Source organism: Pundamilia nyererei, unplaced genomic scaffold, assembly GCF_000239375.1.
Source record: "Pundamilia nyererei isolate P.nyererei 1_Seehausen unplaced genomic scaffold, PunNye1.0 scaffold00075, whole genome shotgun sequence".
Classification (NCBI taxonomy): domain Eukaryota; kingdom Metazoa; phylum Chordata; class Actinopteri; order Cichliformes; family Cichlidae; genus Pundamilia; species Pundamilia nyererei.
The window spans coordinates 38,027-61,322 of record NW_005187476.1 but is presented as its reverse complement, the minus strand read 5'-3'; the positions used below and the strand labels follow the sequence as shown (position 1 = coordinate 61,322).

Sequence of the window (23,296 nt, the reverse complement as noted above, 5' to 3'; positions counted from 1 at the left end):
TATTGATTTGTCTGTGTTTGTTGTTGCTCACAGGAGACCTGGAAGCCTTTAAGAAGCAGGCCTTTGTCCTGAAGGAGGGAGTAGAATACAGAATAAAGATCAGCTTTAAGGTGAGAGCTGCTGGTCGGTTTAAGAAATGAGTGATCTGTCCTTGTTTTCTGCAGACCATGTTAAAGTACAGCTGTTCCACTGATAGTGATGTTTTCAAATCTGTGAAGTTTGGGTCACTGGACAGGACTCGACAGCCATCCTCTAAGGCACATTTTACAGAAATATTGTTGGCACAGGAGCTCAGTGTTGGCAGATTGCTGCTCAGTGAGGCTTTGATATTAAAAACATTTATTTCCTGCCATTAACTATAGGAAATATTGCTCACTTCCTCTGAATCCACTGAGTGTAATGTAGGCACAGACGATGTACATAGCAACAAAACAACAAGAGACACACATTGTTATTTATCTGGAATGACATCACAATTACAAAGCAGGTTTTAGAGCCACAAAGAGCCATCTGTAGCCACTCAATAACAAAAAATACAAAATCTCAAAGTAATTGGTGTCAGGTCATCTGCGCTCTCATTAAAACATTAGTTGGTAGCAGGAGAATTGTAGTAGATGCTCACAGGATGACAAGAGGCTTTTTATCAGCTTAAAAACAGTTTTCAGCTAAAAGCATGTTGAAATCATCTTTTTGGTGCAGAAATGGTATTTTATGCCTGTCAGACTGTGTTATCCTTGTCATTTTTATAGTTTCATACAAGAAATGGGACCAAATTCTGTTTCTGTGAGAGGCAGCCAATAACGAGTTGATGTTATATTTATACACAATGTTGGTTCACCCTCAAGTTAGGTGCATTTTTAAGCTTGAATTATTCACAGTTCAGGGTTAATTAGTTTAACAGGAAAAAAAAACATTTTTATAGAAAAAGGTCCACAGACTGAAAATGAGTGAAAAAGCAGCCAATGTCCAAAAACCACTTTCTTCAAGAACTTTTGATCAAGTCAGAAGAAAGTCTGGCTCCTTGGAAGCAAAGTTTAAAGAAATGAGGGCCAGCTCAAGACTTTTGCACAGTGCCATAGACTTTCCACAATTGATCTGTCTTACTGTCACATGTCTGATGCAATGTCTTTGTGTCCTCAGGTGAACAGGGAGATCGTGTCGGGGCTGAAGTATGTGCAGCAGACGTTCAGGAAAGGAATGAAGAGTGAGTGAAAAACGTCTGTACAAACACAGTTCCTCTGAAGATCAGCGTTACTGGTTGGATGCAGCTCCTGCATGTAAAGCTGATCATGTGCTAACAGCCAAACAGCAGCCTACAACAACCAGAGGCTCATTAGCTGTGCTGCTAATCAGTCTTTTTATATACAAGCATGCACAGCTGTTACTTTGCTAAATGAGCTATTAATGTCAGTTTGGGGCTGATTATTGAGCCAGCCGCTGATGTTGAATCTGTGTTTTTCCTGGATCAAAAAGGCTCCTTTGGAGCGAGCTGAAATGAGCCTGTGTGACAGATAATTGCTGGGAGTTTTACTTTGGCTCTTTGTTTAAAAAAATAACCTCCTGTGATCCAGAGCTTCTTCAGGGCCTGAAGCTTTATACGTTATCAAAAACAGCCTCTCACAAAATCCTACTTTTTTAAGTATTATTTGAACATTTTTGCCTTTATTGGATGGTGGAGCAGTGAAGACAGACAGGAAAGTGAGGAGAGGAGAGTCACAGCTGCTGGGACTGCTGCACTCGCCTGCTTACCTACTGAGCTGAAGCGGCTAACTCAGGCTCTTTTTAAAGCCTATGTTTGTGTTTTGCATGTTTAGCTTCTTTTAAAAAAATATTTAATTGGATTTTTATTTTAATAACAATTTTAGGGAATCACAGAATGACTCAAAGGCAGTGCCGTTACACTGTTGTGAATCTGTTTCACCTTTTTTGGTGCAAATTGAAGTGACAACAGGTTCACAGGAGAGGCAACAAGAGCACTCCCCAAAATAAGAGTGAGCTGCTCCCTGCAGCCCATTCAGTTTCAGTCTAGCTCCTCCAGGATGGCACATCCACATGAAGGTTTTCCAGATCAAGAGTGTGGAGGAGGAACGGGAGTGCTCCTGTTTCTGACACACGAGGATCTCGCTGGTTGTTGTTTTGCAGAGCTCTAGCAGTGCTGCTCTTACTCCCCCTCATACAGACGAGCGTTCCTGCTGCTGGGTTGACGTCCAGCTCTCCTCTCTTAATATCTCCATCTCCTGCTGTGCAGTGCAACCTCGTGACAGCCCATCACAGTGATCTTATTTTACAGGATTAAGTTGTATAAATTATAGAAGTTATAGAAAACTTTTATAATTATATATCCATGTATATTTAAAAATTTAAGTCCTGTGAAGCTGTTATTTTAATTTATTTTGCTGTAACTGACTCCTCGCAGCCACCTGCAGTGTCTTCATGGCCCACACGTTGGTAATTACCAGCCTGTTCACAATCTGAGCTGAGCGTGATGTAAAGATCTAACGTTTCCTCTCGTTTGTTGACAGTTGACAAGTCAGACTACATGGTGGGCAGCTATGGGCCGCGTGGTGCTGAATACGACTTCCTGACTACGGTGGAGGAGGCGCCCAAGGGCCTGCTGGCCCGTGGCAACTACGTCATCAAATCCAAGTTCACCGACGACGACAAGCACGACCACCTGTCCTGGGAGTGGAACCTGAACATCAAGAAAGACTGGAAAGACTAAAAGAGGCCTTTGTGTTTGGAGCTGGGGGTGTAGGGGGGGCCGCAAGGGATTCCCTCAGCCCCTCCCCTCCTCCTCCATCTTCCTCCTCATCCTCCTCCCATCCCTGCCACGTCCACCGCCATTTCTGCCTTCTTTGTTTTTGTCGTGCATTTCATGCTCTCATGCCTTATCTCACGCCTCGCTGTCTTAACGCCCCACCCGCCCCGCTCTGTCAGCACCAGTAGCAGCAGCAGTAGCAGCAACCTAACCCCCCCCGTCTGTCCGTCCATCAACACCTTCCTGCTCAACGTTTCATTGGTTGTGCACGAGCCCACCTCTGTCCATGCACTCACGCGCCCCACCGAGCTGTGCCAAGTAGCACCTTACTCCTGCGCCCGCTGCCCTCCTCTGCTTCCTGTTTTTTCCCCCAGTTTTTCACTGCTTCAAGAGATTAAGTCCTGCCCTCCACCTCCCCCGAAAAGGTGTCTTCCTCTCTCAGTATAAGTACATGTGGAAAAGCAACTGTACAATCAACTTTTGTTTGCCTTTTTTATATAATGGTATCAATGGTTGTGTAATGTGATTGTATTCACACCACAGTTAATCAGCTGTTCTTAGCACCACCCCCCAGCATCCACCTCCCCGTCTGCCCGCTTGTCAACCGCTCCACGCTCGTTTTGCTCACTTACTCGCTCGCTGTCTTTTGATATGATTACCAGTACCTGCCTTGAAAGAAAAACAAAACGAAACACATTCATTCAGAGCTGCTCTACGCCGCCTCTTTCTTTTCTAAATGTACTTGCACGCTCCCTGTCAGATGGGAGGCGTGGCCAAAGTGAACAAGGGAGTGGAAAGTATAAAAAGTAGCTGCCTTACGTATCGATTAATGTTTCTTTAGCATGCCTTGTGTGCACGAGCAGCGCTCGCGATCAAGTAGTCTGAATACGAAGGGCTCGCTCTCGCTGCCAACGAATAACCACCTGTAGCCCTGTTGTAGTGGAGACTGTTTATACAGGTTACTGAATGGCAGCTCTGCACACGCCCACTGCCCCCTCCACGCTAAACGCTTCCTGTAAACGGAGGGAACTGAATGTTAACAATTGGAGAAATTTTAATCTGGCACTCTCGCTTCTTTTAGCCAAGAGGCCTTAGCACCAACTACGATCACGTGGAGAAAAATGGTAAAAACATTTTTAGATTTTTCTTCCCCCCCCCACTTTGCCTTAACGTTTGCCCCCTCCCCGCCGCTCTCGTTCGTTCAGATCGCTTCATAGGTTGCAGTTAGGAGATCCCAGGTGTGGAGGAGGCTGAGCCAGGCGCCGTCTGCTGCTGCCGCCGCCACTGCCGGAGACCTCGGCGGCGTCTGGTCTCACCCGCAGACAGAGGAAAACTGACATGAACAGTCAGGTGACACTACCAGAGAAAACACATGCTCGCTATTTAAATGAAGAATGAAGGTTTTAAAAACACGACTGACCAGTGACACTAAATATGAAGCAAACTCGTACTGTACCGAAACACATGGATGTAAAGCTTCTGTTTGTTCCTTCCTCATCCTCTTCTTCTGATGATAATTATGAATTCCTGCTCCATACATTCCTTCACATTGTACAGTTTCTATGAAAACGCTGGCATGCTGGTGGGGTTGTATATTCTATCATCATTTGTGGTTGCTCTTCTCGGTCAATAAAGATTTTGCTCAACCTGGCCTCTGACGTTCTGGTGTTTTGCAAATAAAGCTTTTTGCTGTATTACACTGTGAATAAATTCCACTCAGGCTATGAAAGTGATGACTTTTCACAGCCTGAGTGGAGCTGCAGGTAAGGCAAAGTAGCATTTCAAAACAAATGTATTTTACTAAAATTATTTATCTGCAGTCCTTACAAAGTGATGCTGATTACTTGTGTATGCACTGTCTGCTCGGATCAGCTGGGTTTGTAGCGTTTCAAAGTTGCAGAGCGCCCTCTGGTGGACAAACTGTTTGGTGAATGGTGTTTCTCCCGCCTCTTCAGTTTTGATTTGTTGGTCATTATAAGTGCTGCCACAGATATATTAGTAAATGGCTAATATCAGCCGATACATGCCCCCCACTGATAGAGCAGACTAATTATTGCATTTATTTCTATTACTACTATTATTTAAACAGCTGTAATGAATATGGGATAAATAAAATTGCAGCAGAGCCCAGTACTGTCGGAGATTTGTTCCTGTCAAAAGGGTCAGGATAAGAGCAGCAATTCCCAAACTGTTTAAAAATTGGACAATTTGGATCTGGAAAGTCCAGCCAACACAGAAGTGGTTTAAATCGCCATTCTTCTTACAGTTTTTCTCAAATGCTAAAACACATGTCACAAACGTTACCACCAGGTCCCCCAATGTCCAAACACAACACCCTTCTCTAAAGCTACATAAACACAACCACACCTTCCCACTGCAAAACTCAAACTCCCACACCAAGAGAGCAGCTCGAAGCTGTCAAAACTGTAAACACTATACACAGCATTACACACTACAGCAAAACAATTGAAAACACAATGCTCAATTTGTGAGAAGGTTCTTTGTTTCATAACTGCCAATGCATATTTTAGAAACTATACAGTAACGGATCGTCGTAGATCTCTGCAGAGGATTAGGCATTTAGATTTGTGAGTTTCATATGAGTAGTATAAATCTATAGAAAATCCTGCATGTACGTACACTACTGTAACACAACTCGATGCAAAAACAGAATCTATTGCACACAACAGTAATCTTGAAAACATGAACAGGGTGTGAAGTTTTTTTATTTACGTTATTCACACCACACACACCACAATCACTGTGCGGCATCATGTCGCTGAGCTGTTGCTCGCATCTCGTCCGTAATGATGGTGCGAGGTTGTCTTGCTCTCCCTCCATCTTCAGCATACTGTGCACTCTGAACTTGCTTTTACATGTGGGTACAGCATTAGCAACAAGTGTCTTCAATTTTGAGTCATTGTGTGTAGTGAATGACGCCAGGTGTGTTCCCTGTGTTCAAAGATTGGTGACTGTGGCAAGCATTTTGCATCACATGGGCTTTCATTTGAGAATATGAGCAGAGTTGTTTTGCAACATGTGTTTTAGCAAGGAAACATGTGTTTAGATTTATGAGTACAGAGGGTTGTGTTTTGTGAATTGTGTCTTCATGTGACATGTGTTTATGGTACTGGAATATGGTGGCTACATTTAGTAAATGTGTTTAGACTACTGGTCATTTGGGTTACAGGATTGGCTTTTGTGTTTTAACATTTGAGAAAAACTGTAATGTCCACCAGGGTCGGGGAGGGGGGTGGCGGGTGTATCTGTGGCTACACAAACACTTATAGGACTATAAATGTGTCAGATTGACCATGTCTACAAGTGAGCACTGCTAAATTATGTAATCATCTCAGATTAATCTATACAATCTGATTTCTATTTGCACAAATGGAACAAAGCAGTCTTACATATTTTTTAAATATGTGCACTGAAGAACATATCCTGGTCAAAAAAAAGCCTCCAAGGTCCCTCAAAGTGATACTGCAGGCCAAGGTAATGCCATCAGAGTAAGAATCTGGTTATTTCTAGGGCCGAGGACAATAGCCTCAGTTTTATCTGATTTTAGAAGCAGAAAATTTGAGGTCATCCGGGTCTTTATGTCTGCAAGAAATTCCTGCAGGTTCAGGTGTTCGGTTTCATTTACTCCTGCTCATCCTGAGCACCCTCTGCTGGACACTAGATGAACTGCAACCAACGGGCTCTCTATCGCCCTCTGGTGGACAAACAGTGTAAGGACCTTTCCATATCAAATAACGTATTCTCTGGACTTCTTGTCGAGATTAAAAGGGGACTCTGCAGCTGTGGAACAAAAATGTCGATATTTTATTTTTTATTATTATTTGTTCCATCCAATTTTAGTCTAAAGTGCTCAAATAAAAGGCAACTGGACTTCTTTTAGGTTCTTGAAGACATTTCACCTCTCATCTGATGGAGTGTCCCATCCATTTAACCTCTAGTGAGGTTGTAACCTTTGAGCTGATGCTGACACGCCTGAACACGTCAGGACATGTTCATGAGTCTCTGCCCTGCCCTACAATCAGGTGAGTTCTGGTCACGCAGGCAGGTGGTGGTTAAAACACTTAGGAATGTATCTCTCTGCTTTTATAGGCCACTGACAGTTGATGGTGTAGGCCTCCACCTCTGCTCTGCCATGTTGAACCCACCTCCAAGGTAGAGCCCCCACCCGGGACCCCTCATCAGCATTTAAACACTGAAGAAGCCTTTCAGATGAGTGATGAAGCATCTTCAAGCACTTACAGATCGAAAGGAAAACGGTCCCATTTTTAACTTTGTAGGTTAACGTGTAGAAAAACACGTTCCCGAGAGTCTCAGGAATTTCACTGCATCTTTTAAGTTCAGGCATGAAGTGAGCTGCCTCCTGAACTTCTGTTGTGGTATAATTACACTCACAAGGTCTAATTATCGTTTGAAAACAGGCGCCATGGAGGGGGTGTCTCCTGTAAATCCTTAACTGAGGAATCAGGATGCTTTAGCAGAATTCTAATGATTTATGGGCAAAATCAGATCCACTGGACCCGAGAGCCGTTTAAGAGTTTTGAAATATTAAGAAGTTGAGAGTGAAAACTTAAATAAAATGTGGGCCTCGATGTTTTATTCACATGTAATGTGGGATTGCTCAACACAAACAAACAACAGATACTTCAACATTTATGCCCATACTGTATTTTATACTCAACAGTGTACACTGCCAAAGCAAAATAGAAATATTACTTACAAATGCATATCGAAAGGCACGGCATCAAAATACAATATAACATGCATTTGTTGTGGTTGGTTTTATCTTTAAAATTGAAGTAAACATTCAAAAACTGACCCATCCGGCCTTCCTGTTGGACAACGGCCGTCTGTCACATGGTGAATACTTAGCTGGGGGTGGGGCTTTCACAAGCATCCAGTCAAAAATGGCAAAATAGAACTACGAGTAAAGAACAGTTAAGTTGGAGCATGCGTCCTCCGCCTCCTGAAATACCTGTGTGACATATTTTCTGTAAACGTCCCTCTGAACACGAGCGGTGCCTGACGTCCATGATTAGCACCCAAAACTCTCCTGAAGCTGCGACTACACCTTTACATCGTGTCCTCAGGACGGCCGGCCCCTGAACATAAATGTTTCACATACATCCAGAGGAGCCGGGAGATGTGCGAATTTGGTCCATCTTCTACAGCAGCCAGCTAAAAACAGAAAGCATCGGCCCAAGACTCGTCCTGAGAAACAACACTGACCGCTTGAGGTTTTCCCCCCAAAAGGACATTAAAAAACAACCGGGGCTGGTTTTTGGCACGTTGACGTTATTTGTGACCACCCCGCACACCTGACTGGCTCTTATGCAAATCTTTCACCCCGTCTAAAAACACACTGAGCTCTCACTGTGCATGGCTTTAAGTCTCTTAATACAAAGTTTCACCAGAGCGAAGCACATTAAAATATTTAATTTCTTTTTTTTTTTAAAAATACAACAATAAAAACTTATTTAAAAAAAAAAATGTGGGAGTGGGAAGCAGGGACATCCTGTCCGTCCACAGGAGGTGAAGTTCAGCTTGGTTTACAGTAGATCTGCCAAAACATAAAAGGCCCAAACACAGACAATAACCCTGAAAATGACGTTACTCCAGTTACTGTTGAAAGTTGTGCAGTGTGTGTCTCTTCCTCGTTTGTGTCGTCCGTGCTGGACAAAAACATACATCCTGTAATACTTGTTACGTCCATGGAGGTGAATATTTTCTGTCACAGGTTCATCTCGAGAGTTTGCTAATGACTCGAATCAGAGCGGCGTTCTCATCCTTGAGCCTCTGGTTGTCAGCTCGGAGGTCCCCGAGAACCTGCAGACACATCAGGAGACATCGCTTTAGCCTCAACGCTCTTAGAAAGACGAACTCTGCCTTAGAGAGACAAAACACAGCTGGCCTGATGCACTTCCAATCTACAGGGCACTTCACCACACGTCTACTGCAGAGATTTACAGCTACTGTAAACAGATTTTTGTGGCCCGTCTTAAACCTCCTTTCATTCTTTAATAAAGACTCAGCGAATCATTAGTTTCATTAAGCGGCAATAAGTTGTTACGTTACCTTTTTCTATCCTTCTAAGCTCCTTCTTTCCCTATTGATTTATCCGGCTGGACATCTGGGCTCCTGGATTGTTTACGTGACCTTAGAAAAATCTGAATCTGTAATCTGAACCACCACAGCCGTGTCACAGTTCAGGACACGAGGGTCCTCGCGGGTCACATGAGTTCAATCATTACGGGAAACTGTGGAGCTCTGCAGAATTTGCTGAGACTGCACAAACACAAGCTTCGACCTCTGGGCTGAAAACTTACGTGTCGAGGTCACAAAACGCTCACAATAGCCAACGTTACATCAGGAATAATCACGTTTGCAACCTGCAATAAAAAAGGCTTCGGTCTTTACAGATAGGTTCCCTCACCCTCGCCAGCTGGGGTCACCGAACTGAACTTCTCGGACTCGTTTGCGTCTTTTGGAGCATTTTTAATAGGATTATCTAACAAATCACATGTTTGCTGACTGATATCTAGAGTTTTATCAGTGTGCTACTCAGCACTAATTAGCAGGTATCCACGTCTGCCTGTTTCACACACGTGAATGCAGCCCGCCAGCTCCGCCCTGCCACCCAAAACAGGGCGGCTACTTCCATCTTCTGATGTAGGTCATTGTAAGAAACGTTTTAGTGGCGACTCCTTCATCCTGCAGAAACGTGTGCGTTATCTGACATCACATCTTTACAAACTGGTCTCACCAGACCTTACAGAGCACAAGAATTCAGCTCCCACCTGCCTACATTACTGACTACACAAGCACGCGTGCCACTCAGCAATGCAGGCAGACGTGACGCATTTTGGGACAAAATTAACTGACTAAAAATACCAGCGTTAGTTTACTGGTTTTATTTTTGTGGGGTTAAAAAAAAAAAAAAAAGAAGTTTATTTTGTTTTCATTGAGCTTTTCATTTACTATCCAGTGAACGCCATTTCTCAGAGGCTCACGCCAAACTTCATACAGCCGCACAAACACATCTCAGTCTCAATAAACTGATGTATCGAAGGATTAAAAGCTTCTAGCTTTCTAGAAGCTTCTGAGGTCACGGCGTATGACAGAATGACTGAGCGTGTCACTGCTCACACAGCTCACTGCTTTCGTTTCGATTTGTGTGTCGCAGCCCTAAAGTGGTTCCTATTCTGCTCTCGTTTGTTATCAGTCGGCTTTCAGCTCTGAAGTGAACATCTGTACCTTCAGCTCGTCTTCCAGTTCCCCTGCTTTCCTCTGGAGCTTCAGCTTCTCCTGTGAACAAGAACAGCGGCACATCAAACTGGCTGAAGCAGCCGGAGCAAATGTGTGTGAAACCGAGGTTTCAACCGGGGTTTCACGCACTGCAGAGCCTGCAGAGCTGTTAATGTGCCCCCACACTCTGACCTCATATTTGATCACAACTTCCAAGATAGCTATGAACACAGAAAATACTCAGCCCCCACAGTTTCAACAGGAAATAAAGGCTTAGTTTCATTAGCGTCCCCGTCAGCCACAAATAAGTCTCAAGCAACACACTTTAGGAGGGGACAGAAACTGAAAGGTCTCACACTTCAGATGCTTCGGTATCTGAGAACTCAGGAAATGTTCATGTTGACAGAGAAATAAACAGAAAAGGCCGCCAGCATGGAGAGAAGTGAGTGAGTGGAGAACCTTTCCTGAAGACTCCTTAAAGATATTTTGCAGATGTATCTAGAAGGTGTCTTGGGTGGCTCGAGACTTTTGCACAGCACCGTAGGTGGCGAGCCTGCATATCTAGACTGACAACATCTAGGAGGCGGATGTGATGTGCCAAGACATGCAGCTTGATGATTTTGTTCCCTGTTGAAAGCTCAAAGCTCTTCTAAAACATTCTGTAAGCACAGACTGGAGGCGCTCTTCCTATTTTGTACCTTTTGTGTTTTATTATCCTTTGTTACTGCACCATGTCCATTTTTGTTACGCTCGATTTAATGAATTTATTTTTTTAAGCTTCTGATGGTGTGAATTCTTGAAAAAGATTTTAATCTCAGGGGATTTTCCCAGCTAAAAAAAACAAACAAAACAAAAAGCCAACACCAGCCAACCGCAAACAAGCAAAAAACAACTTACATATCTCTCCAGCTCCAGCAGGGCCGGCCGGTCTGTGCTGCTCTCCTGACTCTGCCACACACAGAAATGATGATTTTATTCAGGTGCACGGATGTAATGTGAGAGCTGATGACAAACTAACAAAATAAAATACTGCTCTTTTAGCTCGATGTTTTACTCTTGGGCTCTAGAATAGCTTTGCATGAGTCACAGCTCAAATAAACTTCATCTTATATTCTGGATGTTCCTGTCATTTAGAGCATCGGCGTCTCGCTGTGACCTTGAAGCCTAGTTCTTTCCTCTGCTTACTTTGGCTGACACGATGTCAAAGAGCACGTCCCTGTTTTTAAATAACACCTCACACGCTGCTTAAATGTCAGAGGCATCAGCAAACCTGCCCAACCTGTCGGAGTCTCTCCAGCTCCACTTTGTTTTGGCTGAGCTGCAGCTCCATCTCCTGCAGCTTCTCCTTCAGAGACACATTCTCCTGCAGCATCTTGAAGTACAGCTGAAGGGAAACACAACACATTAGTGAAGGATTTGCAAGAAAATACAAGTGTGTGTTTGTTTCAGGTGACCAGGTGGAAACAGTTGGTTGAGGTTTCAGTCTGTGGTCCTGGATTTAGTGAGCTAGTAGCTACATTCCAGTTTCAGCCTTGAGGCTGGTTTTCTGGTGTGTGTGGTGAAGGTCGGGTACGTACCGGTCTATAATCAGATGCATCTGACAGCTGACTCCCACTGCAGAGACACATAAAAGAGAGATCCCTCCATGATATCAAAACACATCACAAATCGTATGGACCTTGTTCTCTGAATGCAGGAACACAATCGAGTAAATCAGAGGAGAAACCAAAGAAAGAAAGAGGCAAGTCTTAGATGGTCTGGACTCGTGGATGTAGAGGCAAAGATGGCGCTGCGAAGCAAGAGAAGCAAACCAAAGAGAAGATTCGTGGAAGCGAAGGAGGACAGAGGAGAAGCCAAGTGAACGGACCAGATGATCACTCCAAAAGGGAGCCGCCGAACGAAGGAGGAACGAAGTTTTGCGACACTGCTGCACTCATGATTTGTGCCTTTCAGTGAATTTGTCTGTTTTTAAATGGTTAATAAACAGTGCTGGGTGTACGTGACGTGATCGTTTCTCAGGACAAGCCAGACAAGGTTTAAAGACCGCTCCCCTAACAACAGGTTCTATGGCATGTCTGAAATCACTAAAATATGAAGAAAAGCAAACCCCCACAAATAAACAAGCAAAAAAAAGAAATTATTTTCCATCTGCTTTTCTACTAAGGCGTGCGTCGGTAACCTTCCCTATCAAAAGAGCCATTTTTGCTCCTCCTACCAAACAACGGGAGGAAAAAAGCAGCGCACACGGTGACGGGCGACCAATCATCAAAAAGGGAAAAGAAGCAGAACCAGCAAAAGTCAGGGGAATAAAATGACAAAAGCAGGAAAATGACAGCTTTGTGTAAAATTTCTAAGATCTGACCTCAATATTTATACGCTCTAATCATTTACTCATATTCAGAGCAAGATGCAGATCAACAAGAACAACAAAAAAAAGGTAAAGAAAAGGATGCACATGCACTTCAAATATTAATCTGCTAATTTTAGCGTTCGTTAAAGAGGCAGCAGTGAGGACTTTATTTCAGGTAAAGCTCACTTGACAATCCTGCTGGCTGTGTCACATCACAGTGGCGTAATTTCTTTTATCTCATTTATAATTATTTAGGCGCAGCATCGAGGAATGTGTCACACCGGGCGAATTATTCCCTCCCGCCTCAAACAGGCGCCGCTGTAAAACTAATGAGTCTAGAAAAGATCGTATTCTCTCTGCCTAATCCTCCTCCTAAATGACATCCATCATTTAATCTTGTTCACACTGAACAAATCTGCTCCTGGACGGGTGTGAACGCGTTGTTTGGAGAACCAAAACATTTCAGGATCTCACCAAATCATCAACAATTCAAACCAGCAGAAATGCCAGTTCACAGTCAGAGAATACAGCTCATTACATCTGAAATGCAGACATTTATTTCAGACATCAGGATCAAAAGCGGGAAAAAAAATATAGAGATGCATGAAATAAATGTACAGAAAACAAATTATTTCATTCGCACGTGTGTGAAATAAAAGAAATGCATGACACACAAGAATGAATGAGACTCACAGGGTTGTACTGCTTTTATCATCTGGATGAACGTTGTCCTCGTTCTGCAAAACAAGACATTCACAGTTAAGACTTCAACAACAAATATCCATCTTGTTTCATATAAGTGAGATTCGAATGCAAACATTCACACATTACAGCAGCAGGATGTTTATTTCTTTTATTAAAAACAGTCTGCTTCCCCGAAGCTGCTGTTTCTGACACAACAGGAAGTAGCCCAGATGTGCTCATGACTCGAGGCAGTTGCCTCATTCGCTCACTGCTCTAAACCCTTATCAGCTCGCCTGGTCGTCGCATTTATCTTGAGCTACCGAGCTGCAGGTTTTCGATGCGCTAATACACGATCTATCGCTATCACGCAGTCTCCTCTATTTAAGCGTCTCTGAGCTTTTGTGCTGGAATATCTTGTCTTCAAGACACTCAGGATGGGGCGCACAGTGCCACAAAGACCGTGGCGCACACCTGACGATGTGACGTCAAACTCACATGATGTCTACAGTACAGGATCTAAAATGGCTTTGCTCACTGTTTGTTTATGTCTTGAGTTACACAATGACTCATAAGGTTGCCCTCTCACCAACTTCAGTGCTGTGGAAAACAGGAAGGAAGATTGGGAAATTACTTTATCTGCACCGCTCTCACCTCTTCCCCCGGTTTAACGACGCCGGTGGAGCGTCTTTCCCTCCTCACTCTCCGCCTGTCCTTTGCTTGCAGACGCTTGTCTCCCTCCGGCTCCTCCTGCTTCACCTGTGGGTCTGTGTCTGAAACACAAGGAGGTCAACAGAAAACGCTCGTGAGGCGTGTGGAGTTCAGGCAGAGGCATCGTAGCGATGCATAAACGTAGATTCGTTTCCAAATGAAACTTGGCGCCATAGCCGCCTTATCTTTGCCTCCTGGCTTCATCTCAGATCACTGCACGTCGAGGCTTGTGAGGAATGAGTTCAGACAACACAAACTGCTGGTTTGGGCTTTGAACTGAATGTTCTTGCAACTTAACTTTAAAAACTGATTTTGCTTCATCATATCAGATGGTGAACTGCACCAAAACCCCCCACAAAACACGGGTGGAGCTGAGTGATAAAAGTACGATAAATGGGTCAGATGGTTTCTACCGCAGCTCAATGAGTTTGAGTATGCAGTAGCCGCCCTATCTACCCATAGAAACACAGCACAAGCAGCACTAGCCTTCGCAGTATGTGAGAAACCATCATTTCCTTTAAGACGCTGCCCTTAAGAGCACTCCACCCAAAAGCTGCCTCATGTGTCACTTATATTGTGGGAGTCCTACTGTAAACAGAGGCGATGTAAGACTTCCAGCCACACAAGCAGCAAACGCGTATGGTGGGTTTCGCCATGCTCAGGTAGTTTCCAAGTATTTCACTTTGAGTTTTTTAAGGAGTCTTTAAATATTTTAAAGATATTTTAACCAATAAATCAGGACTCAGCGGTGGGACTGCTGAGTCTGGCTGATTTCCCCTGTAACTCGTTGCGTTCGGTGCACCTCTGTGCTGCTAAATGAACCGCTCCCTGGAAACCCTGTAACATATGGTACAAGCTACACCCTCCCACAGGCTCCAACCTGACCCACTGGATGGCCTTTGAAAAATGTGAAAATTGAAAATAATGACACAAATGTTAGACTGACTGTATTTTTGCCATTACTTTTATTAACTATTGTTATTATTAAATTAAACTGAGAAGCTCCTGCTGTTTCGTTGTTGTTTGTCTTTCCAGTGAATGGGTCCGTGGGTACAAACAAACAAACGTTTTCTGTTAGTTAAAACTATTTTTTTGTGTTGGTTTTATTGTAAACAGGATAGAGTCTGAGTGTTGAGACTTTTTCCTGCAACCTTTAGCACACAGTGCCCACGCTGATGCGCTTCTTTTATTTCCTGCAACACCATTTCTTTATAATGTGTATAAACTGAAATGCATTTCTGCAAATCGCATTTATTTTTCTTAAGCAATTAAATGTGTAACTAAACCTGTTAACACTAAAAGAAGACGACACAAGTTGCAGATGTTTGTATGCAGTAGCTTTACTGGTATGACCTACTTAAGCTCAAACTAGGGTCATACGTGGCCTGCGGTCTAAAATTAGTTTTACACCCTTAACCGAACAGTCGTAGCTGGACTTCTGACCTGATTTTCAGTTTTTCTCAGACTCATATTCATCTTTGACTACAGACTGCATATTAAAGATGGACACAGCCACCGTGATGTCACAGTTGTGAAGTCGCGAGCCTGGCATTTTGAATCTGGGTGTGATCATGGCGACATATCTGACCGTGCCGTACATGCAGGTGCAGAGAACAGACATCCTACTGCAGAATCCGAGCTATTGGTTGCTTCACCTGCATAACACGCATACCTGAATGTTTAAACAATCCTGGGGAGGGACGCCGGCAGGAAAGCAGCAGTTAGAAAAAGATTAATGCTGAAATGTCAGCAAGATTCTTACATTTGAAGTGACAAGTTAACAGCTGTTCTTACACTTTGGGTATTAAATATTCATATGATGATTCTACGTTTAAGTTTTAAAAGTTAACTGATCTGACAGATTAGATGCAATGACTGTATCTGCTGAAAAAGAGGAAGCGAAAGCACTGCCAGAAATATTCAGACAGGACGAGCAGACACAAGTCGGACTCACTAAGAAACTTGTGACTGACCCAATAAAGTCGTCTATGTTAAAGTTTACAGAAGTCAAGTGATAAATGGTTTCATGTTCCCCATACGCTTTCATACAACGTGGCTTCTTTTTACAACCAAATGAGGCGCCCCCTGTTGGCGATTCGTAAAAACACAGGATTAAGTCACGTCCTGTTTCAGGCTGTATACACACCAGCTCCCTCGGTTTTAACAGAACTTGGAAGATAATTCTGACATTGCTGATCGCAGATGTGCCGCACTTCTTTGGTTTAATTCCTTTTTCAACTTTGGTGCTACACAGACACACAACAATAACTTTTATAGTGAAAATTATGAAATTCTTCTGAATTTATCCAGTTTTTGGGTTCTTAGCTGTCTGTGTCACTCACCTCTTTCTGCAGTCGTGATGGTGACGAGGGGGCTGACCGGCTGGATGGTTCGAGGTGAAGAATCGCCAGATTTAGCCACACACTTCTCAGCTTCTTTGAGGTCCGTTAGAGTCACACCCTGCATGCACAGAGCACAAACAAAACCGCCAAGAGGAATTAAAAACATTGCAGTACACTGCTGCTAACTCAGCACTGGTGCAGCAGCGTGCTGCTCTTAAAATCATCCTAGTAAATTATTCACTCTTCCCCAAACTGTGTTCAAATGTTTAATTATCACGGGCGTCTGCATGCTTTTTATAGGGACTGTTAACAAAAAAATAACAATAAACTGAATAGCATGTACTGAATCTGGATAAGAAGTATTACCTGTGTGGGGCGGCGAGTCTGCCGCAACAGCTTAGAGCGAGCTTTCCTCTGAGACTCGGATTCTTCGTCTCTCGCTGGGGCCTGGAATCTAAACACACAAACGACTTCCCTCATCAGACACTTTTCAAAGCATTTTCACTGTTAGTAAAGTGTTTGTTTCTCTTACTTGCGCCTGTCAGCGTTGGGAGCGTTGGGACTATCTGCGGCAGCGTCCTTCGTCTGAGGGGTGGGTTGTACTCGGGCAGTGCGGCTCGCCTTGTCCTGCTCCTTCTCCTCCTCTTGTTTATCTGTTGGTGTCTGGATCACATAGGAGAGAAGAAAAAAGGACAACGGATTATATGTCACCATTTCAGAATCAGATTTATGACCAGAGTGAAAAAATAAAAAACGCTAATATCAGCATGTGTTGAAATGTATTCTTTGTTTTTTTACTTGGCATGCTTATCCTTCATTGGGGGGGGGGACCCAGCCTCAGGTATGAATCAGAGAAACTGCATTCTTTTGCACTCCAGCCTTGCATGCTGCTGCTTGCTCAGCACAAGCTTCAGCTTTGAATAAGTAGTTTCAATAAACTAGTTTTGGGCTCATTTAAAAGCAGTAGCACAACTCTTTACTGCAACATGTTTTATCATATCTGATCACATGCGCTACACACCATTACCTAACACCTGCTGAAAATGAAACATCCTGTAAGATAAACTCAGATTTTTTACCTTGTCGGCCGGAGTGACAGCAGACGTCGCACTCTCTGTATCGGGACTGGAGACAGTTGAGCTTTCTGCACAAAAACAGGAATCGGCATCATTCACTACAATCAGCACACTGATGCTGATTTACAGAGCATGCAGTACTCATGACCAGGGAGGTTTACCGGGGCTGCTCTCTTTCTCCTCGCTCAGGTCCAAGCCTCCTGAAATGCCCCGCTCCTTAGACTGGTCTTGTAAAGTCATCTTTTCTCTGCTGCTCATCCTGCACACCGAGCTCCTGCAGGTACAATAAGGGAGACACAAGTCACGTGGCAATTTGTAACTTTTGCTTTGAAACGAAAGAATTTTTATTTAATTCTGGATAAGAAACAGATGATTATTAACCTCCGCCGCTTGTTTTGTGCATTCGTAGCGTTGGACCCCGGTTGCCTGTCCAATACTGACCTCTCATTAAGCCACTATGAAAGAAAAAGAGAGGCACAATCAAGAAACCCAAACTACCAGATTACATAAATGCACAATATGAGGTAAAGACAAACTTACATTGGCTTGTTTTTGAGATAATTCCTCCAGGAGCTCTGAAACGCTTTCATCAGCAACATCAAATGGGGTCTGACCCTAAAAGTATTCAAGCAAACTGTTAAAGAGGCTGACTAGATGAATTCGATGCAGGAAGATAAGTTTTCTTTATCCGGGACTCACCCCTTTGCTGCGAGCTTCCATATTGCACAGCTGTTCAGCCAGGATGCGACAGGCCTCCCCCTGACCCCAGTGAGCTGCAGCATGGAGGGGTGTCCAGCCATCAAAGTCCACAGCTGACACATCCAGCCCGCACTGACAGAGTATCCTGGAACAGCAAAGGAAGATATAAAGTCAAACTACTGAATAGAAGAAGAGCACAGTCCAGACGAATATCTGCCCTCACTTAAAATCTGATTTTTAAGCTTAATGTCAAAGATCTACAACACAATAAGACAGAAATGTTTACTTCAGGGCCTCGAGGTAGCCTTTGGCTGCAGCCACGTGCAGCGGGGTGGCTCCAGTCTTTGGGTGTCGCACGTCAGCAGGCAGGCCCTCAGTCAGCCACGTGCGGGCGTCTGCCATGATTTGCTCCTCCTCCCGACGTTTAGCTGACTCCACATCCACACCTGAACAAACACACAATGTCAAATTAACGTGTTTCCTGTTTTTTTTTATGAATTTCTGTCTAAAGATTGGAGGACTTGTCATCCTAGCGTCTTAGCTCTAAAGCTAAATCCTCAAGTGTCCAGCCTATAACTTTGAAATTAAGTCTCATTACCATCTAGGATGAACGCCATCCGCATACACGCATCACACATGTACAAAAAAGGCAACCACCGAGAAACAAAGTTTCCAGTTTTTTCACATTTTAGCCAGCACCACTAACAGAAACATGTATGGGCCATAACTGGGCCAAGTCAAGTTTGAATGCAGTTGTAGCTGTTAAAGTTCCATTGATGAGAAATAAGTTGATTAAAGTTTCAGACACACAAACATACAAGTCACCCTCCAATAAAAAGCACAAATCATAACCATTCAACTTTCTCCTTTAAAAGCTGCCACTTTGTACTGTGAAACTCAGCTTCCAGCACTCCTGCTACATGTGGAGCTCTCCCAGGAAAGAAACATCACTGGATCTCCTCCGCTTTGCTGAATAAAAACATTTTAACTTTAGCTTCACTTTGCGGAGCCGAATTTGGTGACTGGGGAAGATGGAGCGTGATGAAAATCATGCTCAGCACTGCACTTCAGATCTTTTGTGGGAAATGTTCTCCCTCTGAGAGTTTCAGAAGAACTAATGCTGTAAGTGTGATAGTAGTGGATGAATTAATAATGTCAGGAGAGCTTAATTGATGAAAATGCTTCTGGTTGCGCTCCTGACCTGATGCACTGACTTATTTTTTCTGAAGACCCCTGTTTGGTCACTGGATTGTAGCTGCAGAAACAACATCTGTGACCAGCAACATTCCTTAACATGAAGATGAGGTCACCTCCAGCCCGTTGATGGAGATTACCTTAGTTGTCAACATGGTGCTACTCAGTACATAAACTGTCACAAAATGTATGCAGCACATGCCACGCAAAATCCTGATCACAAAGCTCACTAATGGCACCTGCTGCATGCACATGACCGTGTCTCACACTGTTTGGATGCAAAAGGAACAGCTCCAGAACTTTGATTGCACAAAGAAACGCCTTCCAACTACACACAGAAAAAGACTTACCGTGTCTCCGAGTGTAACTCTGAAGTAGGGACTCAGTGGTTTCATCCAGAGCAATGTCCGCAGGAACATCACCATCACAGTTCACAGCAGTGAGAGAAGCACCTTCCTGCAGGAGGAACCTGACAAAACAAACATGGAGGTAGAGACGATTCATTTAACCTCCGAAGGCCAACACAATGACCTTTAAACAGACGACTTCTGGTCATGTTATCGGTGTTTGTGGCGCATGCACATTGGAACAAAACACTTAGTCACTGAAATGACACTGAAATGATAAAATGGAAAAAAGTTTTCTTTCTCTAAATGTGAGCTGTGTGTGTGCTGGCACAGCCCACTCATGCTTCATCCGCCAAACATGATAACAATGTTTGTATTGTTGACTGCAGAAAGACTGGCACTGAAGCTACACACACACAGAAGCAAAGCTGCTGTGTTCTGCTATTGTACACACTCTGTGATGTCAGCGTGGCCGCAGGAGGCAGCAACATGTAGCGCCGTCCATCCCTCATTGTCAACCTGGTTCACACTGGCACCCAGCTCCAAAAGGAAGGTCACAATTTCTATGCTGCCGTCTATGCAGGCCTGTGTCAGAGGAGAGAAAAAAAAAAATTACGAAACTGCACAATTTTTTATTCACGAGCCAATAAAACCTCAGGGGGAGAAACTGCTTCACCTGGTGTAGAGCGGTGATCCCGTCTGCATTGGAGCAGTTAATAATTGCTGCTGTATCCTCGCCATTCCTTCTTTTAGTCTGTTTGGCCTCCTCCAAAATCACCTTGGCCTCCTCCGTGTCTCCGCTGGCACAGGCTGCGAGAAACTCAGCAGCAATATCAAATTTCACCTTTTTCCTGAAAACAGAGGAGACAGGCAGCTGCATGAATTCACTATTCAGCTCTTATACACACCATACAGACCAAACACACAATGAAATACACGCTGTAAGGGAAACTATGATCGTTTCAAGTAAACCGAAATGTGTAGGTGCAAACTGAAAAATGAAAGTTTTGATGTAGAACTGAATGAATGTAACTGAACACTGCAACAAAAGAGACCTCAACAACTGAGCTAGGTGGTGTATACACAGTGCACTGATCAACAGAAGGACACCACCTCTGTGAAACAAAATGTAGTGGGTGTTGATTGTACCGAGCTTTCTCATCAGGCCAAAATAAACTGTAAACTGTGCTGCTACTGTTATGGATTTGTGACTGGCTATATAAGCCATACGCAGCAACTTAAAACTGATGGCTTGTTGGGCCGATGCAGCTGGGAGTTTTTGATTTTTTACAATTTTACGATCTACAAGAACTAAAAGAGTTGATTGAATGACAAGGTATGTCATAATAAATGTGCGGAAGGGGCGAATATAGTGAAATTCTCACAGTGACGCATCTATAAAAATTTACAACCAAACCCAACAGAATACAAGTCAGTTGTATATTTTCAGGACCCGCGCAAACCCCCACAGACCCTACAACTTATCCCTCACATCCTTGTAAGACTAACAGAGAAATACCCACTGAAAAACTTCCACAAGTTTTCTTGGGGACTATTTTCAGGTGCGTATGAATAAAGTTATTGTCTGTATAGGCTTTTAGTCATCCAGATCAGGGTCATCTAAGGAACTTGGAAAGAAAAGCGACTGGACTTCTTAAAGTTTCTTGAGAATGTTTCATCTCTCATCCGACAAGTGTCTTCAGTTCTACAACACACAGCTGTAGGTCAAAACTGTGACACCTGATGGAGAGAAATAATCCTTTCTGATCTTGCATCACCGCTAAATCATTAATGGGAAACGCTGCAACTTGGGATGTGTTTTGTCTTACTACTTTATTTAATCTACGGTCTCTGTTATGTATTGCGGTATATCACAGATCTAATAATGTTTTATCAGAAACATTGTAACTAAACATCCTCCCCGCCAAATTTTTGATCCTTTTTCTCCAGGATCTTTTGACAATGGCAACACATTTGTATTATATCAGCCTTAATTTGTTAAACAAATGTGCCTTCAATAAACTGGCAAAGGCCTTTTTGTGTCTGTCATCATAAATACTGACCTTTGTTTCCATCGTCAATATTCATAATGTTGCATCATCTCAGACGGACAACTAGGCAATAACTACTCAAATACTATGATTAGCATTAGGCTCTTTAACTTGAAACTGGCTCATTAAAGGTCGTCTGGATAAAAACAACCACTGCAAATCGTATAAGTTATAGCAGGCTGGAAAACAACGAAAGGAATTATGATATATACGCTTTAAAATAGGAGATTTTAGACCATCTCAGACCAGCAGTGGTGGGACTGATGGAAATAAAAACCTTCACCTAAGACACTTGGCTAGCTAGCTACCGCTCACAGCAAATTCCGGCCTCTGAAAGTATGCATGGCAACAAATAAACATTAAAATGTTAAATAAAGGACTGTACAGCGGGCGTGTTTTCTGCTGTGGTGTGATTCTATTATTTAGCCCATCTACAGCCCAAACCCCCGCACAGCATTCCTCCCTCAGCCTATCGTCAGATGTTGGAGCTAAGCTAGCAGGCTGTTAGCCGGTTTGACAGGAGATGTTTCCTGACCGTCGCCTCTCGTCTCCTCCCCCGGATAGCGGCTGGTCCTTCGGCGGGTCGTCGAGCTCGGCCTCGGGCTCCCCTCCTCCGTTCCCGGCATCGCCCCGCCGCCTCAGCCTCAGCCTGGGCACATCTGAGGCTCTGTCGGTGGAGGAGCCGGCCCAGCGCTTCAGCTGCTCCTGCCGCTTGGTCCTCGCGTCTCCCATTTATGCGTCCGCGGAGGACCGTGTTTTTAAAAATAAAACACACACAGAGGCAACAGCGGCGGACACTCCCTCCATGTGTATGCTTTCACTTCCTGGTTCTCTAGCTCCGGGCTCCGTTCTGTGTAGTAGAATGAGCGTTGGCTCGTGCCCGCGGGCACAAGGAACGCGCAGAGCTGTGCAGGCCTGCCCCCGTGACGTCACCACCGCTGGTTTCGTTTGCAGCAGGCCCTGAAAAGGAAATACAGAAATAGTTTTAATGCTTGGGTACTGTGCAAAGCTGCTGCTGCACTTCCTGACATTGTGCTTTCTCATAGTCCGTTTTAGCCTAATGCTTACTTAATAGTGAGAGGACAAATACTAGAAGCGCTAGAAACACTATGCACGTCATAATTCACACCATCTCAGTTCTATTTAAAAAGCACCAGTTTGTAAAAAGCCACCTCAAAACACTCTTTCCAGCAATGTTAGGACCCAATCAGCCATCCCCTATGAGCAAGCACTCTGTGATGATCGGAAGGAAAAAGTCTCTTTTAACAGGAAGAGACCTTTCGTATAACCAGGCTCAAAAAGGAGTTCATAGAGACAAAAACACAAGAACAAAATACAGAAATTACATACAAACACAGAGGAAGTAAAAAGAGGTGAGTGGAGAAGAAATAGAAATCTTGGCTAGCCCCCCCCCAACTATGAGCTTTATGTAAAGATTTAAGCCTGATTTTAAATTAGAGAGGCCCTGAATTCAAACTGGGACCACAGTAGAGGGGTCTGATAGCTGAAGGCTCTGCATTTTACGCTCTCTACTTTTAGAAACTCTAGAAAACAGAAGTAAGCCTACACTTTGAAAAGTGAAGGCAAGGCAAGGCAAGTTTATTTATATAGCACAATTCAACAACAAGGTGATTCAAAGTGCTTTACAGAGACATTAAAAAACAAAAACAAATAAAAAGCATGATTTAAAATTGATTTAAAAAACAGTAGATAAAATTAGAACAGTAGATAAAATCAGTAGTTAAAATGTAAGTTTTGAAATTTAAACTTAAAAGTGTGGATTTGGTGTTTTATTCAAATACAGCTGAGAACAGGTGAGTCTTC

General features: G+C 43.6%; 2 protein-coding genes across 3 annotated transcripts in view; one reads left to right on the top strand and one right to left on the bottom strand.

The window, feature by feature from the left end:
• Positions 1-4,409, top strand: part of LOC102207887 (rho GDP-dissociation inhibitor 1-like) — a 17,948-nt gene extending 13,539 nt beyond the window's left edge. The window contains exons 4-6 of the mRNA XM_005737318.2: positions 34-110; positions 1,141-1,204; positions 2,523-4,409. Of these exons, the coding sequence (XP_005737375.1) occupies positions 34-110; positions 1,141-1,204; positions 2,523-2,722 (341 nt within the window). The 3' untranslated portion in view covers positions 2,723-4,409. The remainder of the gene's footprint in view (positions 1-33; positions 111-1,140; positions 1,205-2,522) is intronic.
• A 3,012-nt stretch (positions 4,410-7,421) lies between these two features.
• Positions 7,422-22,421, bottom strand: ppp1r12c (protein phosphatase 1, regulatory subunit 12C). Of its 2 annotated transcripts, none has more exons than XM_005737316.1 (20): positions 22,008-22,421; positions 20,098-20,272; positions 19,876-20,006; positions 19,425-19,543; positions 18,167-18,326; positions 17,881-18,025; positions 17,722-17,796; positions 17,563-17,636; positions 17,343-17,455; positions 17,185-17,249; positions 16,638-16,768; positions 16,472-16,559; positions 16,106-16,223; positions 13,707-13,825; positions 13,065-13,108; positions 11,599-11,635; positions 11,292-11,405; positions 10,919-10,969; positions 10,031-10,081; positions 7,422-8,602 (listed from the first exon to the last, which is right to left on the bottom strand). In XM_005737316.1, exons 1-20 carry the CDS (start codon positions 22,202-22,204, stop codon positions 8,516-8,518), a joined length of 2,094 nt encoding a protein of 697 aa, XP_005737373.1. In that variant the 5' UTR covers positions 22,205-22,421; the 3' UTR covers positions 7,422-8,515. The 2 variants fall into 2 exon arrangements, with proteins under 2 accessions (XP_005737373.1, XP_005737374.1); XM_005737317.1 differs by having other exon boundaries at positions 11,301-11,405.
• Between the last annotated feature and the right edge of the window lie 875 nt (positions 22,422-23,296).